The sequence below is a fragment of the Neofelis nebulosa genome, chromosome 11 (assembly GCF_028018385.1).
Source record: "Neofelis nebulosa isolate mNeoNeb1 chromosome 11, mNeoNeb1.pri, whole genome shotgun sequence".
Lineage (NCBI taxonomy): Eukaryota > Metazoa > Chordata > Mammalia > Carnivora > Felidae > Neofelis > Neofelis nebulosa.
In genome coordinates, this window is record NC_080792.1 from 51,533,953 (window position 1) to 51,549,365 (window position 15,413).

The 15,413-nt window shown below is 44.9% G+C and overlaps 1 protein-coding gene and 1 long non-coding RNA gene across 4 annotated transcripts in view; one reads left to right on the forward strand and one right to left on the reverse strand.

The window, feature by feature from the left end:
- ADCYAP1 (adenylate cyclase activating polypeptide 1) overlaps positions 1–14,468 on the forward strand; it is a 74,339-nt gene extending 59,871 nt beyond the window's left edge. The window contains exons 4-9 of one of the 2 annotated variants that reach the window (XM_058692571.1): positions 1,599–1,815; positions 7,119–7,323; positions 7,640–7,750; positions 9,949–10,080; positions 10,554–10,652; positions 11,761–14,468. In XM_058692571.1, coding sequence (XP_058548554.1) covers positions 7,641–7,750; positions 9,949–10,080; positions 10,554–10,652; positions 11,761–11,950 — 531 coding nt within the window. In that variant the 5' untranslated portion in view covers positions 1,599–1,815; positions 7,119–7,323; position 7,640 and the 3' untranslated portion in view covers positions 11,951–14,468. Of the gene's footprint in view, positions 1–1,598; positions 1,816–6,612; positions 7,324–7,639; positions 7,751–9,948; positions 10,081–10,553; positions 10,653–11,760 lie in introns of those variants that run through there. The other variant, XM_058692572.1, reaches the window with a different exon arrangement.
- On the reverse strand, positions 4,886–8,721 carry LOC131490323 (uncharacterized). 2 transcript variants are annotated; one of them, XR_009251039.1, is made up of 3 exons: positions 7,717–8,721; positions 6,389–6,616; positions 4,886–4,998 (listed from the first exon to the last, which is right to left on the reverse strand). It is a non-coding gene; the product is annotated as an uncharacterized LOC131490323 (long non-coding RNA). The 2 variants fall into 2 exon arrangements; XR_009251038.1 differs by lacking the exon at positions 4,886–4,998 and having other exon boundaries at positions 6,254–6,616.
- Positions 14,469–15,413: the final 945 nt, after the last annotated feature.

Below are 15,413 nucleotides of genomic sequence, written 5' to 3' on the forward strand. Positions count from 1 at the left end.
TATGCTTACCCAACGGAGTTGCTCAGGTGCCCCTAAAGTATTCTTAAAAATGATACACATAACCTCTTCATTTATTTGAAAATGTCAAGAAAAAGCCAGAAAAATTGTTCAAACTACTGCCTTAAAACTTATGTTTTTTATGAAAGCTGACACTTCTTTCCCCTTTAATAATAATGGTAATTATACAGTAATAACAGGCAGGCCAATGGTAGTAGACAGCACAGTAACTTTGCAAACAGCTAGCCCTGGGCTGGAAACCCAGGACTTTGTCCTTTGTTGGCAAGTTAATTCACTTTTAAGAGTCTCAATTTATCCATTAGTAAAGATAGGAATAATAGTATCTTATCTATTGACAAGAGCAATAAAAGGATTAAATGGAGCATTGCTAACACAAGGCTTGTCCTGCTGTTAAAGAAGGAAGATCTATTGTTTGTAAAACATTTTTATATATATCATCTCATTTGACTCACAAAACACTTGACTCACTGGCAATCATAAGGTTTCTGTGGTATTGAATTACACGATGATTTAATAAGATATGATGATATAATGGCTACTAAATGGTGATCTTACAAAATAATAAGTTCTTTTTTTAACTTAAACACATCACTGAAACTTTTGCTACCTTCTTAGGTATGAAATCATTTTAAATAATGACTTAGGATGGCAAGATTTTTTACCTTTTCTACAATTTGATATATATAAATAAGAATACATGCACTATTAATGCACATATTTTTAGAAGCATATCTATTCTATAAAGCAAAGTTTGTTGTCTAACTTAACCAGTTTTATTGTGTTAATAGCATTTCGTTCCTATTACATGAAACATAATTTTTAATTTGAAAATTAATAAGAAATCCATTTTCTCCTTAGTTGAGTCAAGTCAGAGATTAAAGCTCCTATTAAATGAGTATTGGTATTCATAACAACTCTAGAGAAAATAAATACATAAACCAGTATAATAACTAAGGTCATTAAAACTGTTTGGAATTATTGAGAAGTGAATTTGAATTTCTGATTATAGAGATTCAACCTGTGTGACTTTGGGTAAGTTACCTAGCCACTTGACCCTCAGCTTCTCATCTGTAAATTGGAATAATTGTATGTCTAGAAAAAATATTGTTTAAAGGTAAACAAAATAACTGTAATCAACATTTTAGCCCAGTACATGTTCACTAAATAGTTATTATTGCTGCTATTAACTGGTGAGTAGCAAAAATCATGCAGCCCCACTGGAAGGAAGAATTGAAAAGAACATAAAGAAATAATATTTGAAGTTTTAAAATAGTAAATGTGCAGCAAATATAGTTGTATTCCAAGCAGATGATAACTTAAAAAAAAATCATGCCTGTGTATACTTGGGTGGAGAGAAAGATTAGTTAAAAAGTCTTTTCAGTGTTATAATCATTACCACAAAGTGCTAGTAATGAGGATAATGAAAAACAAAGGCTCCAAAATTATTACAAACAGATATATTCACAGATAGATAAGGCTGAGTCTAAACCAAGAGGACAGAGGTTTGGGATGCTATGAACTCAGAGAGCAATATCCTTTTTTGATTTACACATAAAAACCTTGTTTTATTTTGCACACAGATCTTCCTTACAACATTTGCAAAAGCGGTCACAAAAACTTATTTAGGATATTGGGTTTCCTGGATCCTCTCCATGCTTTTCTTCCTGCAATTAAGCCTTATATGATCTGAGGATTTAGACTGAAGTAGAGAGAAGACTTTCTTCCTTTTGGCTTTTAAGAGGACATGTTCTGGAAATCTTGGGAGAATCTGGCAGATGCTACACAGTGAAGTCTGGGGTATGTATTTTTGGTACCCAAGAAACAAACATTCAGTGAATAAGGGTCTTAGAAGAACCATAGATGTCAGATAGTTGAAATCACCCAAACCTGCAGCAAAGGTTAGATCCTAGTTTTTGTTTCTAGAGGGTCTGCTTTGTCTTAAAACAACTGACAAAATTTTTTGGCCCTGTGAACATGCAATTCTGTTCCTGAATTAGAGAGAGATGCTTTTGTTCATACAGCTTGGAAAGGCTTCCTGGTTCCTTTCAGAGTGTGTGAAGCACTAAATTCTGAAGGTCAGAGAAGTTGTGACACATTGTGGGTAAGCTCATCAGCGTCTTACTTCATAGTGAGTTCAGAAGGGCATGATGCAGGCAGTCCAGTAAGTGGTATTCATGATGCCCTGCTACAGAACATTTGGGTTTCCCTACAGGTGTAATCGTTATGAAGTGAGTCATTAGTCATCACATTTTCTGGAAGAGTCAGAAGAGAAAAAGTTTGAGTGAAATTGAATACAGTTTGTAATTTACTTTTGTCACTAATATGGGGGAAGGATGTTTGCATCAAGCTTGTTCACTGAAAAAGCCTACTGTAGTCTGGTTCTTATGCTAAGTAGTGGCTAGAAATGAATACAATGAGAATATAAGACTTTTTCAATCTGATTTACTATTATTTATAGTAGGAATTTATGAGGATACTTTATGCAAACATGTCCTTTTATGTGGTTAAAAAAAGTCAGTGAGGGTAGGGGATGGGGATGGTGGAGGTACAGGGCAATGGGGAAGTCTACATAACCATGGAAGAAAAAGTGAACACACGGGATGTGTAGGATGGGTAGCTAGGCCAGAAGGAAAGTAATAGAAATATCCTTACCCTAGGGAACTGAGTCTTGTCTATGCCAGGTATTTGCTAATGTTGTGAAGCTATCTGCAAATTCAAATTCTCAGGAAATATACAAGACATATTCTTCCTGTTTAAGTATAAAAACTCAACTTTTCAAGGGCTAAAACAATCTTTATTTATTTATTTTTAATATATGAAATATATTGTCAAATTGGTTTCCATACAACACTCAGTGCTCATCCCAAGAGATGCCCTCTTCAATACCCATCACCTACCCTCCCCTCCCTCCCACCCCCCATCAACCCTCAGTTTGTAAAACAATCTTTAAATCGAGTGTTGACTGAGGTTTCAAGGCTGGAAGCTTCAACAAAGACTGATGTGTCCAGTGAACAAGAAAAACAATTCAGGCAAGTATTAGTTTGACTTGTAGCTAGCATTCACCATTTCAGACCAAAAGTTATGTTTTCATGTCTTAAGGACAAATAGGATAAAAAGCAGTTAATACATCAGGGGTTGACATTCAAGGTCTTTGATCATTTTCAACAAATATTTCCAAACAGCCTCTGCTGGGTAGGTTGAGGCATAGCCCCAGACTGATGCCTTCTGTCCCTCTGGCTCTCAGAGGACATAGGTGAAACTTACCACTGGGAAGATTTCCGTGGTTCCACTAGCTTTTTGAACTAGACATGATTCCACTCTAGTCCAGTCTATGCCAGTCTAAGCTTCCATAACCTGGGAAGAAACGTTGTTGCCTGGGAATTCTTCTACTTTGTCCGGACGAAGGTTGTGTGGGCAGGGTGGAGCTGTCCGAAAGAGTAAAATTCCTTTGTGTTACTGGTTAATTGGAAGTTCTAACTTTTGGGTCCCTTCTTCATCCCCTCCCTGTTCTCCCCTGTCGTTTGCAATTATATATAGGAGATCTGAAGGGTTCTCTCTCGCTCTTAACCTCAGTTGCCTTAGGAGAATGTAAAAATCTCTTTGGGAGAGAAACGGTGAGAGCAGTATAAAATTGGAAGGCTCTCCTCCCTTGGCCTGCCTTGCCCCAGTTCCCTCACTCTCCCTGCTCTTCCCCTTCTCCTCCCAGCAATGCTGGGTTAGTTGTGAGTCCTTCTGATCTGCGGTGCAGGCCCCACGCCTCCTTTTAAGCCAGACTGATGCCTGCATTTGCTAAGAACTAGTATGTACTAGCCGCAGTTTAATACGGCCTCCTCAGCCAGGGCACCTCAGTGCTTGTCCGGTGGCTATGGGCCTGTCTAGCCCAGCAGTGCTACCTGGTGCACTCCTCCTCCTTGCCGCTCCCCAGATACAAAGGCTCCGTGGAAGCAGTGTTAACACTCTGAGGTAGGATGCTCCTCGATGGTAACAGCAAATTACTACTCAGGGAGCACTTGGGGGCAGTTTTGGTCTTTGAGACATCAGTCGCTCCGTATTTGTCTCCACCCAATAGAAAGCAGAAAGAGCCTGTGCGCAGGAGGATTTGGCAAGGTTGGGGTGCAACTGCAGGGCTGAGCAGTTTGAGAGCCCAATCCTCAGCTTCTAGTTACTCCCCTTCCTCAGCGTTCCCGGAATCCCGTGGTTCAAGGGCCCAGGGCCAAAACTTTCGAGAATAGGAAAGCTTCTTTGCTCAAAGGACGCCAAACTGGCTTAATCAGAGATGGACAGTGGCAGCAGAAAGATCCGTGGAACCGTCCTGTCCCGGGCTTGATTTCCCCCAGGCATCTGTGGGTTGGGCTGGGCAGTTCTTTAGATTGTGATGAGCAACAGTTGGATTTTGGAAGCTTGATTTTCCTGAGGTCAGTGACCAAGAATCTTAAAATGAATTCTCTGCTTAATTTTTCACTTTCTTGAATGGGTTCAGGTCTCAAGGCCGTTAATTTTGGAGTGCTGAGCCTGAGTTCCGTGCTGAGTTAGGTCCTGAGTGCCTAAGCTGAGCAGAGTGAAAGCGGCCAAGCCCTTGTAAGCCAGGGCACAGTTCAGATTCTTGTGGACCACAGAGCCAGTACTTCCATCACCCTCCCCACAAAGTTAATGGTGTTTGTGGTTTTCCCTTTGATAGGCCATGAAGTCAACAATCTCCCCACATGGTGGCTCCCTTTACTAAAGTTGAGTAGTGAATTTGTACAAGGAGTCTTGGAAATTTTCAAATATTTCTACAGATTGAACTCATTTCAGAATTCGTGTGGGAGGGAAGAGTAAGGATTTTAATCGGATTCACCTTTGACGCGAAGCAAGACGGAAGACAGGGAAGTCACAGTCGGTAATAGCTTTGGGCGCTTTGGTAAAAAAGACGTCTCTGCTTCATTATCTGGTTGTGTTCCCCGCGGACTCTTTGTGTGCGAATTTACTCCAGAGGCAGAGCTGAACATGGAACACATGCATGTAAACACTCCAGCATAAATAGGCGAACATATGCAGTGGAGACAAAGAGATACATCCCCACGTTCATAGCTTTTTTGCAGGCAGGCAATCTGGAACATCCCCAGAAATAAACTAAGAAGAAGCGGTAGCTTCTGGCTATTCATGGCCAAGAATAAGTAAAACTTAGTCTTCTTGAAGGAAATATTAAATCTTAAATAAGTAGGAAAGGCATTCAAAATGAGAAGTATTATAATTTTGTCTTTGAAAAAGCATGCAGAGCTAATATAGCTTATTTTAATGTTAGCTCCAAATTATAATAGGAAGTATTCCCACTAAATTGCCATTTCCTCTAAATTTTGTTTAAGATCCAAATAATTAAAATGCACACTAATGGTTATTGATGAGTCTATTTCCTTTGAGCCATAAAAAGAAATAGACCTGATTTTCTCTTACTGGAGTAGAAATTTGGGAATCTTCTTAAATTGCTCAAGGGCTTGAAAGCCTCCATGTGGCTCTAGTCTTCCCTTATTGCTTTCCTCTTTCCACGTCATTTTCAGCTAAAAAAAATTTAACGGTTCCCAGTGGAGGGATTCCCGTTAGAAACCCTCAGCTAGTGAACTTGTACTGGGAATCCTCGTACTTTCCCAGTCTGTCTGTATTTCTCCAAACAGAACTTAAGTTGTAAATAAAAGGAGAAAATATTTCTCACTCCCAAATTCTTAAAATTTCAATTTTTGTGGAAAATACAATTTCTCAATTCTAATCTTTAAAATAAGTAAGAGTCACAGAAAGTGTGAAGGTGTCCAAATAGGCCGTCTAGAGATCTAAAAGCCAGGACTAACAGGAAACAGAATGCTCTTTACCCAAATGTAGTCAGGGTCTGACTATTCTCAGCATTAAGAGCAATCATGGACACTGATGGAGGGGGGCATATCTGAACAGCGGGGAGACTTGGAAAGTGAATTGCCACATTAATAGTATCAGTGCCAAATCTTCAGATTTAGAGGCTCTGGTGAAAAATTAAACCAATGGCAATTTTCAGCGTTTCAATGACCAGAGTTCAGCACTCAGAGCTTGGACAGCTCCGCAGGCCGCGCTCCGGACACCGCTTTGACTCTAATCAATTTACTCCAAGCCAGACTGTTAACGACAGCCAGACTCATTAGCGATTTACTGAAAATCCTCCAAGACTTCCCTTTAAAAACAAAACGACTTCCACATTTAATTGTCTATCTAAAAGAACATACGCAAGAAATTAGGAGATCTAAATTAAATTTATTAATAGGAGAGCTTGAGGGTGCTTAATTCTAGAGGCCAGAGCTCTGATTGCTGAGGCTTGATGAAAAGTAAAGAGAAATCATAGAGACATAATTAAAAACATGACTTTTACCATCCTCGAAATTGTATGAATTCTTTACCCATCGTTGAGAAATGGGCAACATTGAAAACCATCAAAATAATTGCACTTCTTAAAAATTGGATTGTATCAGTGAAAGGTGTTTATGAGAAGTCGATGACTCCGGATCTTATCATCCAAGAGGACAGCACAAAATAGTTAATATGTTCCTTGAGGGACTAGGATGCTGACGTCTTTTTCTGATACCCGATCATTACGTGACTGGAAAAAAAAAAAAAAAAAAGGAAGTCATTCCATGAATAAAAATCGGAGCGCAACAGTGCAACAAAATATTCTGTACTTAAAGGCCATAGGCAGACAGATGTTGACAAGGAAGCCTCTTCTAAAACCACATTCAGATAGATTTCTGCTAACTGCACATATAAATAGGAGCAGAGGGCTGGTCACCTCAGTAACCACCGGCAGCAGCAGCAGCAGAAGCCGCAGCTTCAGACGCAGCCAGAGGGACCTCAGAGTAGAGAAGGCGCTGCCGACTTGCACAACTGCCTGACCAGGCGGTTCCGACGGACGCCGGCTGAGACGCGGCCCTCCCTCTTCCTTCCTCCCCTTCGATTTTCCCTCTTTGCCTTAATCACTTACTTCTTTCTCCTGGTGGACTTAGGCCACTTTGTCCCCCACCCCCCACTTTAGCTCCTCGCCTCCTCTTTCTCCCTTCTACATCTCTCTCCTCGCCCCCTTCTCTCCCTGTCACGCTTCCTCCTAGTTCCGTGCGTCTGCAAACTTTTGAACAGAATACTGGCCTCAGCAAACAAGTCCTCCAGCTCCTCCTGCTGCTGCTGCTCATTCCTGCGGCTCCTCAGACACTAACGCCAGACGGTGATGCCTCTTGGGTTGTGACTCCAGCGCAGAAACTTGGAGGAGCCCTTTGCCCGCCGTCCTACTTGGCAACAAAGCCTCTCCTAGCAGCGGTAAGAGTTGAATGGTGAGGGGAAAATATCTTCCCTAATCAAACGACTCCTTTGCTGATTCTTTGACCAGCATCAGGGTATGAGTTAGCTTTCCTTCGCACCAGGTCTGGCGAGTTATTGGGCCCTGGGTATATACATATATATTTTTTCTAACTATAGAGAGAGGGAAGTGGCAGGGCGCACGCGGGCTGTCATTAAGCGGTATTCAACACTGGGAGCCGACCCCTCCCCCAGCTCCGGGAGTTTCTTGGGGCTGGAGGGCGAAAGACCAGGGGCTGTTTTGACAGCTGTGTGTCCTCTCTCCCCTCCTGCGCAGAATGACCATGTGTAGCGGAGCGAGGCTGGCCCTTCTGGTCTACGGGATAATAATGCACAGCAGCGTCTACTGCTCACCTGCCACCGCAGGACTCCGGTTCCCTGGAATCAGGTAGGTGCTTGCTGCCCGGGCTGAGCTGAGGCTTGGCTTCCCCCAACACTTCCTCGTGGTCTCCCTCCTGCAGTTCCGCGGTCGCAGCTACAATCATCTTCCCACCGGCTCCCAGTACGCCGCCGCCGTCAGCCCGGGTCGGACCGCAGGTCCCTGGCCGTGGCCCTGGCTCCGCGCGAGGGCCGGGCAGGCTCCAGTGCGGCTCCGCGCCCCTCCCCCAGACCGCCGCAGCCAAGGGGCCCGGGTTGAGCAAGGGAGCATCAGCCGGCTGGAGAAATCTCCCCTCCCCCAGCCCCGCCTGCGGGAGGGGGCAGGGCCGGGCCCCGAGCTTGACTTCTTTTCCCTATTCTTAGCTTGAGTTAGGAGAAGTTCTGCTTTGGTGCCTGCAGCCAGGTTGGAGGGTAGAGCGTGAAGCTCCCGTGGACTTTGCTTTGTTACAGCGTGTTCTGGACTATCGGGGCGGGGTCTCCCTCTCTCTCCTCTGATCTCCCTTTCACTTCAATTCGAATTCTTTCCCCTGGAAGAGCTTTCTCTTAAGTGATACGTTTTCCAGCTGCAATATGAGTCTCAGACTGTCTTGGGGAGGGAGAGTGTTGGCCGGGTATGGTTGAGGAAAAGCGATTTGAGAGAAGAAAGAACAAGAATGAGTCTGAAAGGAAGGGGGGAGAAACGGATGAAACGGATGCAAGGAAGGAGGAAGAGAAAGCCGGCAGGCAGGCAGGACCCGGACAACTTTGCCCGCCAGAGGCTGGAGTAACCGTGGCTTTCTTCTTAACCCCTGATTTCTAATCGGTTGACACTGATGAGTTCCTTACGCAGCCCCAAAGTCCCGGGGCGGTCAGCGGACCGTAGTAGCTCCCAGCGTCCTCGCCGCGCGGTGTACGCGGCTCCTTGCAGCCAGGAGCGCGCCTTCTGCCTGCAAAGCTGCTTCTCCGAGCCGCGCCCAAGAACGGTCGCCTTAGGGACCACTGACCACTGATTTGGCCGGAGAAATGGGTTCTGGCTTCAATATAAGGATTCCAGCATTTGGGCACGGGATGGAAGTGGCCAGAAAGACCCGGGGACTCTGGGAAGCTAGGCCATATAGAGGAGGCACGTCGCCGAGGAAGGGCTGGGTGCGGGGCGGACGGAGACTTGTGCTTGCCTTGTCTTCACCAATCCGGGGATGGAGGAAAGGCGAGCAGATTAACAAAGTACGACTCTTACCTCTACTAGAGAGCGCTACTTGCTCTGGCCGCGTTCCGGGTCTTTCCAGCGGCTCAAAGCGAGGGGGTTATATATTTTAGCCCACCTCTCCCCGTCCTACATGAAGGACAGAGGTAGTAGGGAAGGGCGACTTCAAGACCGCGGCACTCCAGTTGGCTCATGGTCCCCTATTGACCCTTTCCCTTTCCGCCGCCTCAACATCGCCAACAGATTCGCGCGAACTATTTATTTAGCAGACTTAAAAGCCCCATTTCACTCCCAGCAATTTTCAAAGTCCCGTGTGCCTGGCACTTTCCCTGGGCGCGAGGCACCAGAACGCGTGGCCATGCTACACAGAATAAGCCGCCGCCAAACCGGCTAAGTTTAGGGGCATCTATTATTCATGTTCCTGCCAAATCCTCTCCCGCCCAAAATAGAAGCCGGAGGTTCTCCGTGACCTACATCTGCGCGGGTAAGGGCTCCCCTGGGCTCAGAGGCTAGGTGGGGGTGGCTGCGGAGTTGGCCGCCGCACACCCCACCCATCCACCCTCCCTCTGTATATCGCTCCGGGCCTCCCCAATCGGGTCTTCGCGTTGGCCAGCGTCTTGTCTCTGAGGACCTTCCTCGTCCCCGCCCGTGGCTGCTTGTTTGGGGTGGCTCAGGCGCCAGGTCCCCGTAGGGGGGCAGGTCCTTTTTGGTGGCCAGGTGTACGATGTTGGCATAGACATCTCGACTTCCCAGGCCCTGCAGGGCGACTCTTCACCCACAAAGAGGAGGGGTCGGAGAGCCGCCTGGAGGGGTGAGGAATTTCTGTTGGGTGTACTTTCTAAAGCCTTACCTCAACCTCCCTCCTCTCCCCCTCCCGACCCTCCCCTGTCCCGGAAGAAGAGGCAATTATCCGTGGGGACCTTTAGGAAGAAGGAAAGTCAGCGCGAGCCCCTTTCTGTGGGTCGTTGCGGAGCCGGGGAGGGGTCTGTACTGACCACTCCTTCTTTCCCCGGGTCTCCCGGCAGGCCGGAGGACGAAGCGTACGACGAGGACGGAAACCCGCAGCAGGACTTCTACGACTCAGACCCGCCGGGCGTGGGGAGCCCCGCCTCCGCGCTGCGCGACGCTTACGCGCTCTACTACCCCTCGGAGAAGAGGTACCACCCTCGCGGCCTCCGCGCGGGGCCCGGGACTGAGGTGGCGGGAGGGGCAGGGTGGTGGCCCACAGAATAGGATGTTCTTCATAAAAACCCCCAAGCCTCTCTTCTTCCTGGCTGGTACCCGCGAGAGCGACGGAAAGTTAGTAGCGGGCCGGTCTGTATGGACAAGAGAGACGGGTGGGACCAAAAGGTCTGTGACCTAAGGAGTGGCCGTGAGTGCGCGCCCAGGCCAGACTCCCTGCCTGCCAACCCCGGAGGGCAGGACGAACTCCCGTTCTCCGCTGTCAGTCGCGGGAACTTCCCCAAAGAGTCATTTGCAAGTTCTGTGCCAGCGTCTTGTTTGTCATCAAGGGGGTTGTCGTCAGCGTCTCCGAGCGCCGGGGCGCGTGAGTGCCCAGCTGGGGGCCTGGGGCGGCCACTTGGGGGCACACGATCAGTGACCCTGGGCGCGTACTTTGTCTCCCCGTTAGAGATGTCGCCCAAGGGATCCTTAACAAGGCCTACCGCAAAGTACTGGACCAGCTGTCCGCCAGGAAATACCTGCAGACGCTCTTGGCCAAGGGCTTGGGGTAAGAGTTTGCGAAAGAGTTAAGCGGCGCAGAACGGCGCGCGCGCTCCGGGGTGGGTGTCTGTGCGAGCGCGCGCGGGGTGGGCGGTGCCGCTTCTGCGTCCTTGCGTGCACGTGGGCCCGAAGGTGCGTGTGCGCCGCTGAGTCTTCGGGACCAGTCTGCGGTCGCAGGGTAGGTTCGGATGTGGCACCTTAAGTTTGGTGAACAAATTCTGAGCGGCAGAGGCAAGGAGAGGGCGGAGAAACCGGGGAGTTTGATCCGTTTTGAATTTAAAAAACAAAGAAAAACTACCCCCTCCCCCCCGCAAGTCGTTGAAAATCTTCAAGCTTCGCGGGATGATATGCTATAATTTCCTCTAAGCATGACTTAAAAAAAAATCCTTTTAGTGTAAATTCAAATCGAAACCAACAAATCTTCAAATTTGGGCAGTTAGGGAAACAGTTCTTTTGCGCGTGCCAGACAAACCCAGAGCACAGAGCTTGCGTGGAGCATCTCTCAGCAGAAGGCAACATTTTAATAAAGCCCATGGGGAAACAGATTACATTTTTCGCAATGAATAATTCATGAGATGAAAAATATTGCCTACAGCCTGTCGACTTATATTATTATCATCACGTTTTTCGACTTAGCGTGCGGAAGGGGAGGCGTGCTCCAGTCTGACTAGGAATTGAGGGATCGATGTAAAACTCCCAGGCAGCAGCCAACGTGGCACTTGGGGCTCTTTGGTTATTTTCTCTCTACGTGGGGGGTGAGAGGAACAGTTAGGACAATTTAGCGCAAAAGCACGGATGGTCAAATCTCTAAGGGCAGCGTTTGGAGACAGGTTAGGCGTGAATCACGCGCGTGCCCTTGGCCTGGACCTCGTCCCGGGCCCCTTCTGTAAGGACGTGATGCCAGCAAATCCTCGGTGGGGAGGGCAGAGTGAGGGGTTTCCATCACAGTCCTCCCTCCCCCAGCTGCTTACTGGCAGAGGAAGGCGGCGCCGTGGGCCCTGAGAGCCGTGCTTTCCCGGATGGCTCCCGCGTGGGGTGGGGCCCGCCTGCTCCCCACAGCTATTAAATCTTTGTCTCCCGCCCTGCCACCCTCTTCCCGACTCCTTTCATTGCAGTGGGAACCTAGGCGGCGGCCCGGAGGACGACTCAGAGCCTCTCTCCAAGCGCCACTCAGACGGAATCTTCACCGACAGCTACAGCCGCTACCGGAAACAAATGGCTGTCAAGAAATACTTGGCGGCAGTCCTAGGGAAAAGGTATAAACAAAGGGTTAAAAACAAAGGACGCCGAATAGCTTATTTGTAGCGATGAGTTACCAGCTTCCCTGTGTATACAATCCTGACACTATGAAAAGTCACTTTCCCAACTGACTGAACAGTCATCTCTCATGTGTTCTATCCAAACATGTATTTATGTATGAAGTAAAGCCATTAAATGAATATTTTGATAATAATATTGTTTTTCTTTTTACAAAGCACTAGAGAATGCACAGATATACTTTGTGGACCAATTATTGATATATATATATATATTACAAATATATATATTAAGAATATATATAGGTATAATAGACAGCAGTTCATACAAAGTGTGCACAAGGATTGAAAATTCGCCTGAGCTGTTTATGTTTTTATATAAAATAAATAGAAAAATAGACAATCATTGTTTTGAATATTACTCCTATTTTTATAAAATGGAATTAAAAGGATAGTATTTTTATCCATGACAGGCCTGAAGATATTAATACTGACCATTTGCTACTGTACATAATGATGCCCTGCTCCAGGGAGATTTGGAGGTAATGATTTGGGAGAATTGCTGAAGGGTGTTCTTTCCTAGTGAGTCTCTGGGCCAGGCTGCTTCAGTCCCAGAGGAACTCAACTAGGCACTGTCCCCCTTTGTCCCCCTCACTGGGTGGCAATTCCAATACTTCTGCTTTCTTTGGTTCTACTTTTATGTGTATTTGTCTCTCTTTAGACTCTCAGCCCAGAAGGAAATTCTCCTGATAAAAACAACAGCTCGATCCAAATTGTGCTTCTCCCCAGAATTCACACCACCCCCTGGGGAAAGTGTTGGGGGGTTGTACAGAGAAGGGAGACTTGGGTCTTGAAGCTCCCGTGAAGCTCCCTTTTCTGTACTTCCAGGAAACCCAATATCCCAACGTTAGGGCAATTGGAACAAAGAGAAGGAAATGTAGGTATGTTGGAAGAGGCAGAGCATAAGGCAGTCGGAGGAGGAGGACCCTGGAGAGGGACTGGTTTGGAGCTGCCCTGCGTCTGGGACGCGGAGGGTAAGCCCAGCCCCACTGTAGGTCCTCTGCCTGACTGACTTTGGGCGCTGGATATTGGAAATGGATGCAAAGTACAATGTGTTTTTCTCCAGTGCTGTCAATGCTTCTCATCTTGTGAAATGACCAGGATACTCCCCTTTGAATACGGCTCTGTAGGAGCCATCCTTTTCTTTGGCGGTTTTCTGAAGACTCTTCTTTCCCACCCTTCTGCACTGTTGAAGTACCGTTTACCATTTTTCATTCATTTCTCTTAAACTTGTGAATGCTTCTTTTTTGGTTGTTTGATGTGAGTACTTAATTGTAAAGTTTAGGAACCCCTGTGTAGTTACCAGTAAGTAATTATGCACTAAATATGAACGAACCTTTTGTTTCTTGTTTATTGAGTTTGTAGGTAAAATGTATTTTTCTACATTATGGCTTATTGCTTAGTAAAATTTATTTCATAAAACCAACCTTTGTCATATTAGAATGTGTAGTGTTCACATGTTGCTCAGTTTTACTAACTGATAAATCATTTAAACCTCATCTTCATATGTATGAGTACTATCTTATATTTGTGGTCAAGAGTGAAGTAAGCAAGCTCCAACAGAACCTGAGAACCTCCCCCTTTGTATCCTTTCCTGGCTACTGAAAGCATGTCTGTCTGTTTCCTATCAATTCCTTGAACATGTGAGTAATCTCTATAAACAAAAGAACCTTCACCCAGCAGCCAGATCAAGCTACAGCAGGCAAACAAGCCAAACTCCCAAAATTCAGGCACAAATTCTTTTGGAAAATAAAAAAAGAGAACAAGAAAAGATTAAACATTAGCTTGTAAAGTTTAAAGGACCTTTCCTTTTCCTTTATGGATTTGATTCAATATGAAGTCATAAATCAAAGAAAACAGAATTGGATTTGCATTCCCAGGCGGGATGGATGCTGCCAGGAGATCACATTGCAAGCAGTGAAAGCACAGAGGCATTCGATCTATGCCTGAGTCCTATGTACGGGATCAATCTTTCTTTAATTCTGCAGTCTCCTCAGGCAATGTGACACGGGATGCAGTTTGCAGCTTTAGTGCCTTTCTTCGCCTTTTAAATCGCCACGAATCACAGATGGCTATTTAGTGGCCCTACAATGCTGCAACACATCGGCTTGCATTTTAGTCTTAATTATTTGTTTCTTGGATAATGGGCAGAGTTTTCTGTATTTGTGTCAGCTGTTAGTGGTGAAATAGGGCTCTAGTTAACCTTTTATTTATGAAGTCTAATTTAGTGTTCCCGTGGCTAGTTGCAAGCATTTACAGTGATCACCCAGTTTAATCTTTTGTATACTTTTTAGAAATGCCAAGAGCCTTACTAACCTGGAGCAGATTTATGATATAGTGATAATTTAGGTAGATGTTAGTCTTGAAGCTCTTATTTTGTGTGCAACTGATTATAAAAACATCTTAACCAAGTATTATTACACACATGATATCTATAACTAGGACTTTGATAACTGTTATATAAAGTGTGTAAAATTTGTATGAATAAATTTTTGTAAACAATGCAACCTCGTCTAATGTTTGGAGAGAAAAAGACATTCAGGAAATAACTAAGATCTCTTAAAGTATTATATTTTCTTTAGCAACCATAAGATCTTTCATGTTTGGAATATATAAGCATCCATGTATTTTCATAAATTGTACTTTAATATCTGCTTCATGTGTTAACTGAATTCAGCTAAAAATTTAGAGTAGCTACTCAGATGGAGATGCCTAAGAAGATATTAAGTTCATAAATAGGCACAGATGTTGGTACCCTTATAGGATGCACAATTTAGGTTAATTTCCATCCCCTATTGTATATATGCATTGCCCAGTATTCAGAAAGTTACTACCCACTGGTGGGAGATAGTACTTGGGTATTAGTTATACTTCTAAAATAGCAGTCTAACATATTCTTTTATAAGTAACTCTGCAGACTAAATTGGTCTTGATAAAATTCTGTATAAAAATGACTTAAATAATCAGTTTTGGAGGTTTTAAAATATGTTTAGAGATCTACAAACAACTATCTCTGATTAAATTGCTTTGGGTGGAAGCAAAGAGAGCATGAGCAAGCAAAGAGTTGATTAAATACCTTTAAAAGACAATGTATTTTATCTTTAAAGAAAAAGCTAGGAGAAAATGTGAACAGTCCTTTGGGGATTCTTTTGTTTTATTAATCGATATTAACAAACTTTAAAGCAAAGCCTTTTTGTGAAATTCCCATGAATTTCTCAATTGTGTTTATTTTGGAGCCCATGATGATTTCTGGGTTAAAAAAAGGTATTGCAAGTCACTTACAGTAATTCAAATATAATTTAATTTAAATTCCTAGACTTTCATCCTAAAATTAATGCTTTCAATTAATAAATCAATAAATATGTCACAGTAATACTAAAGAATGAGCAAAGCTCAGCAAGGATTCAAAAACTATCTTTAGAACTTAGCTCAGTATTTAAGGCCCAGAGTCA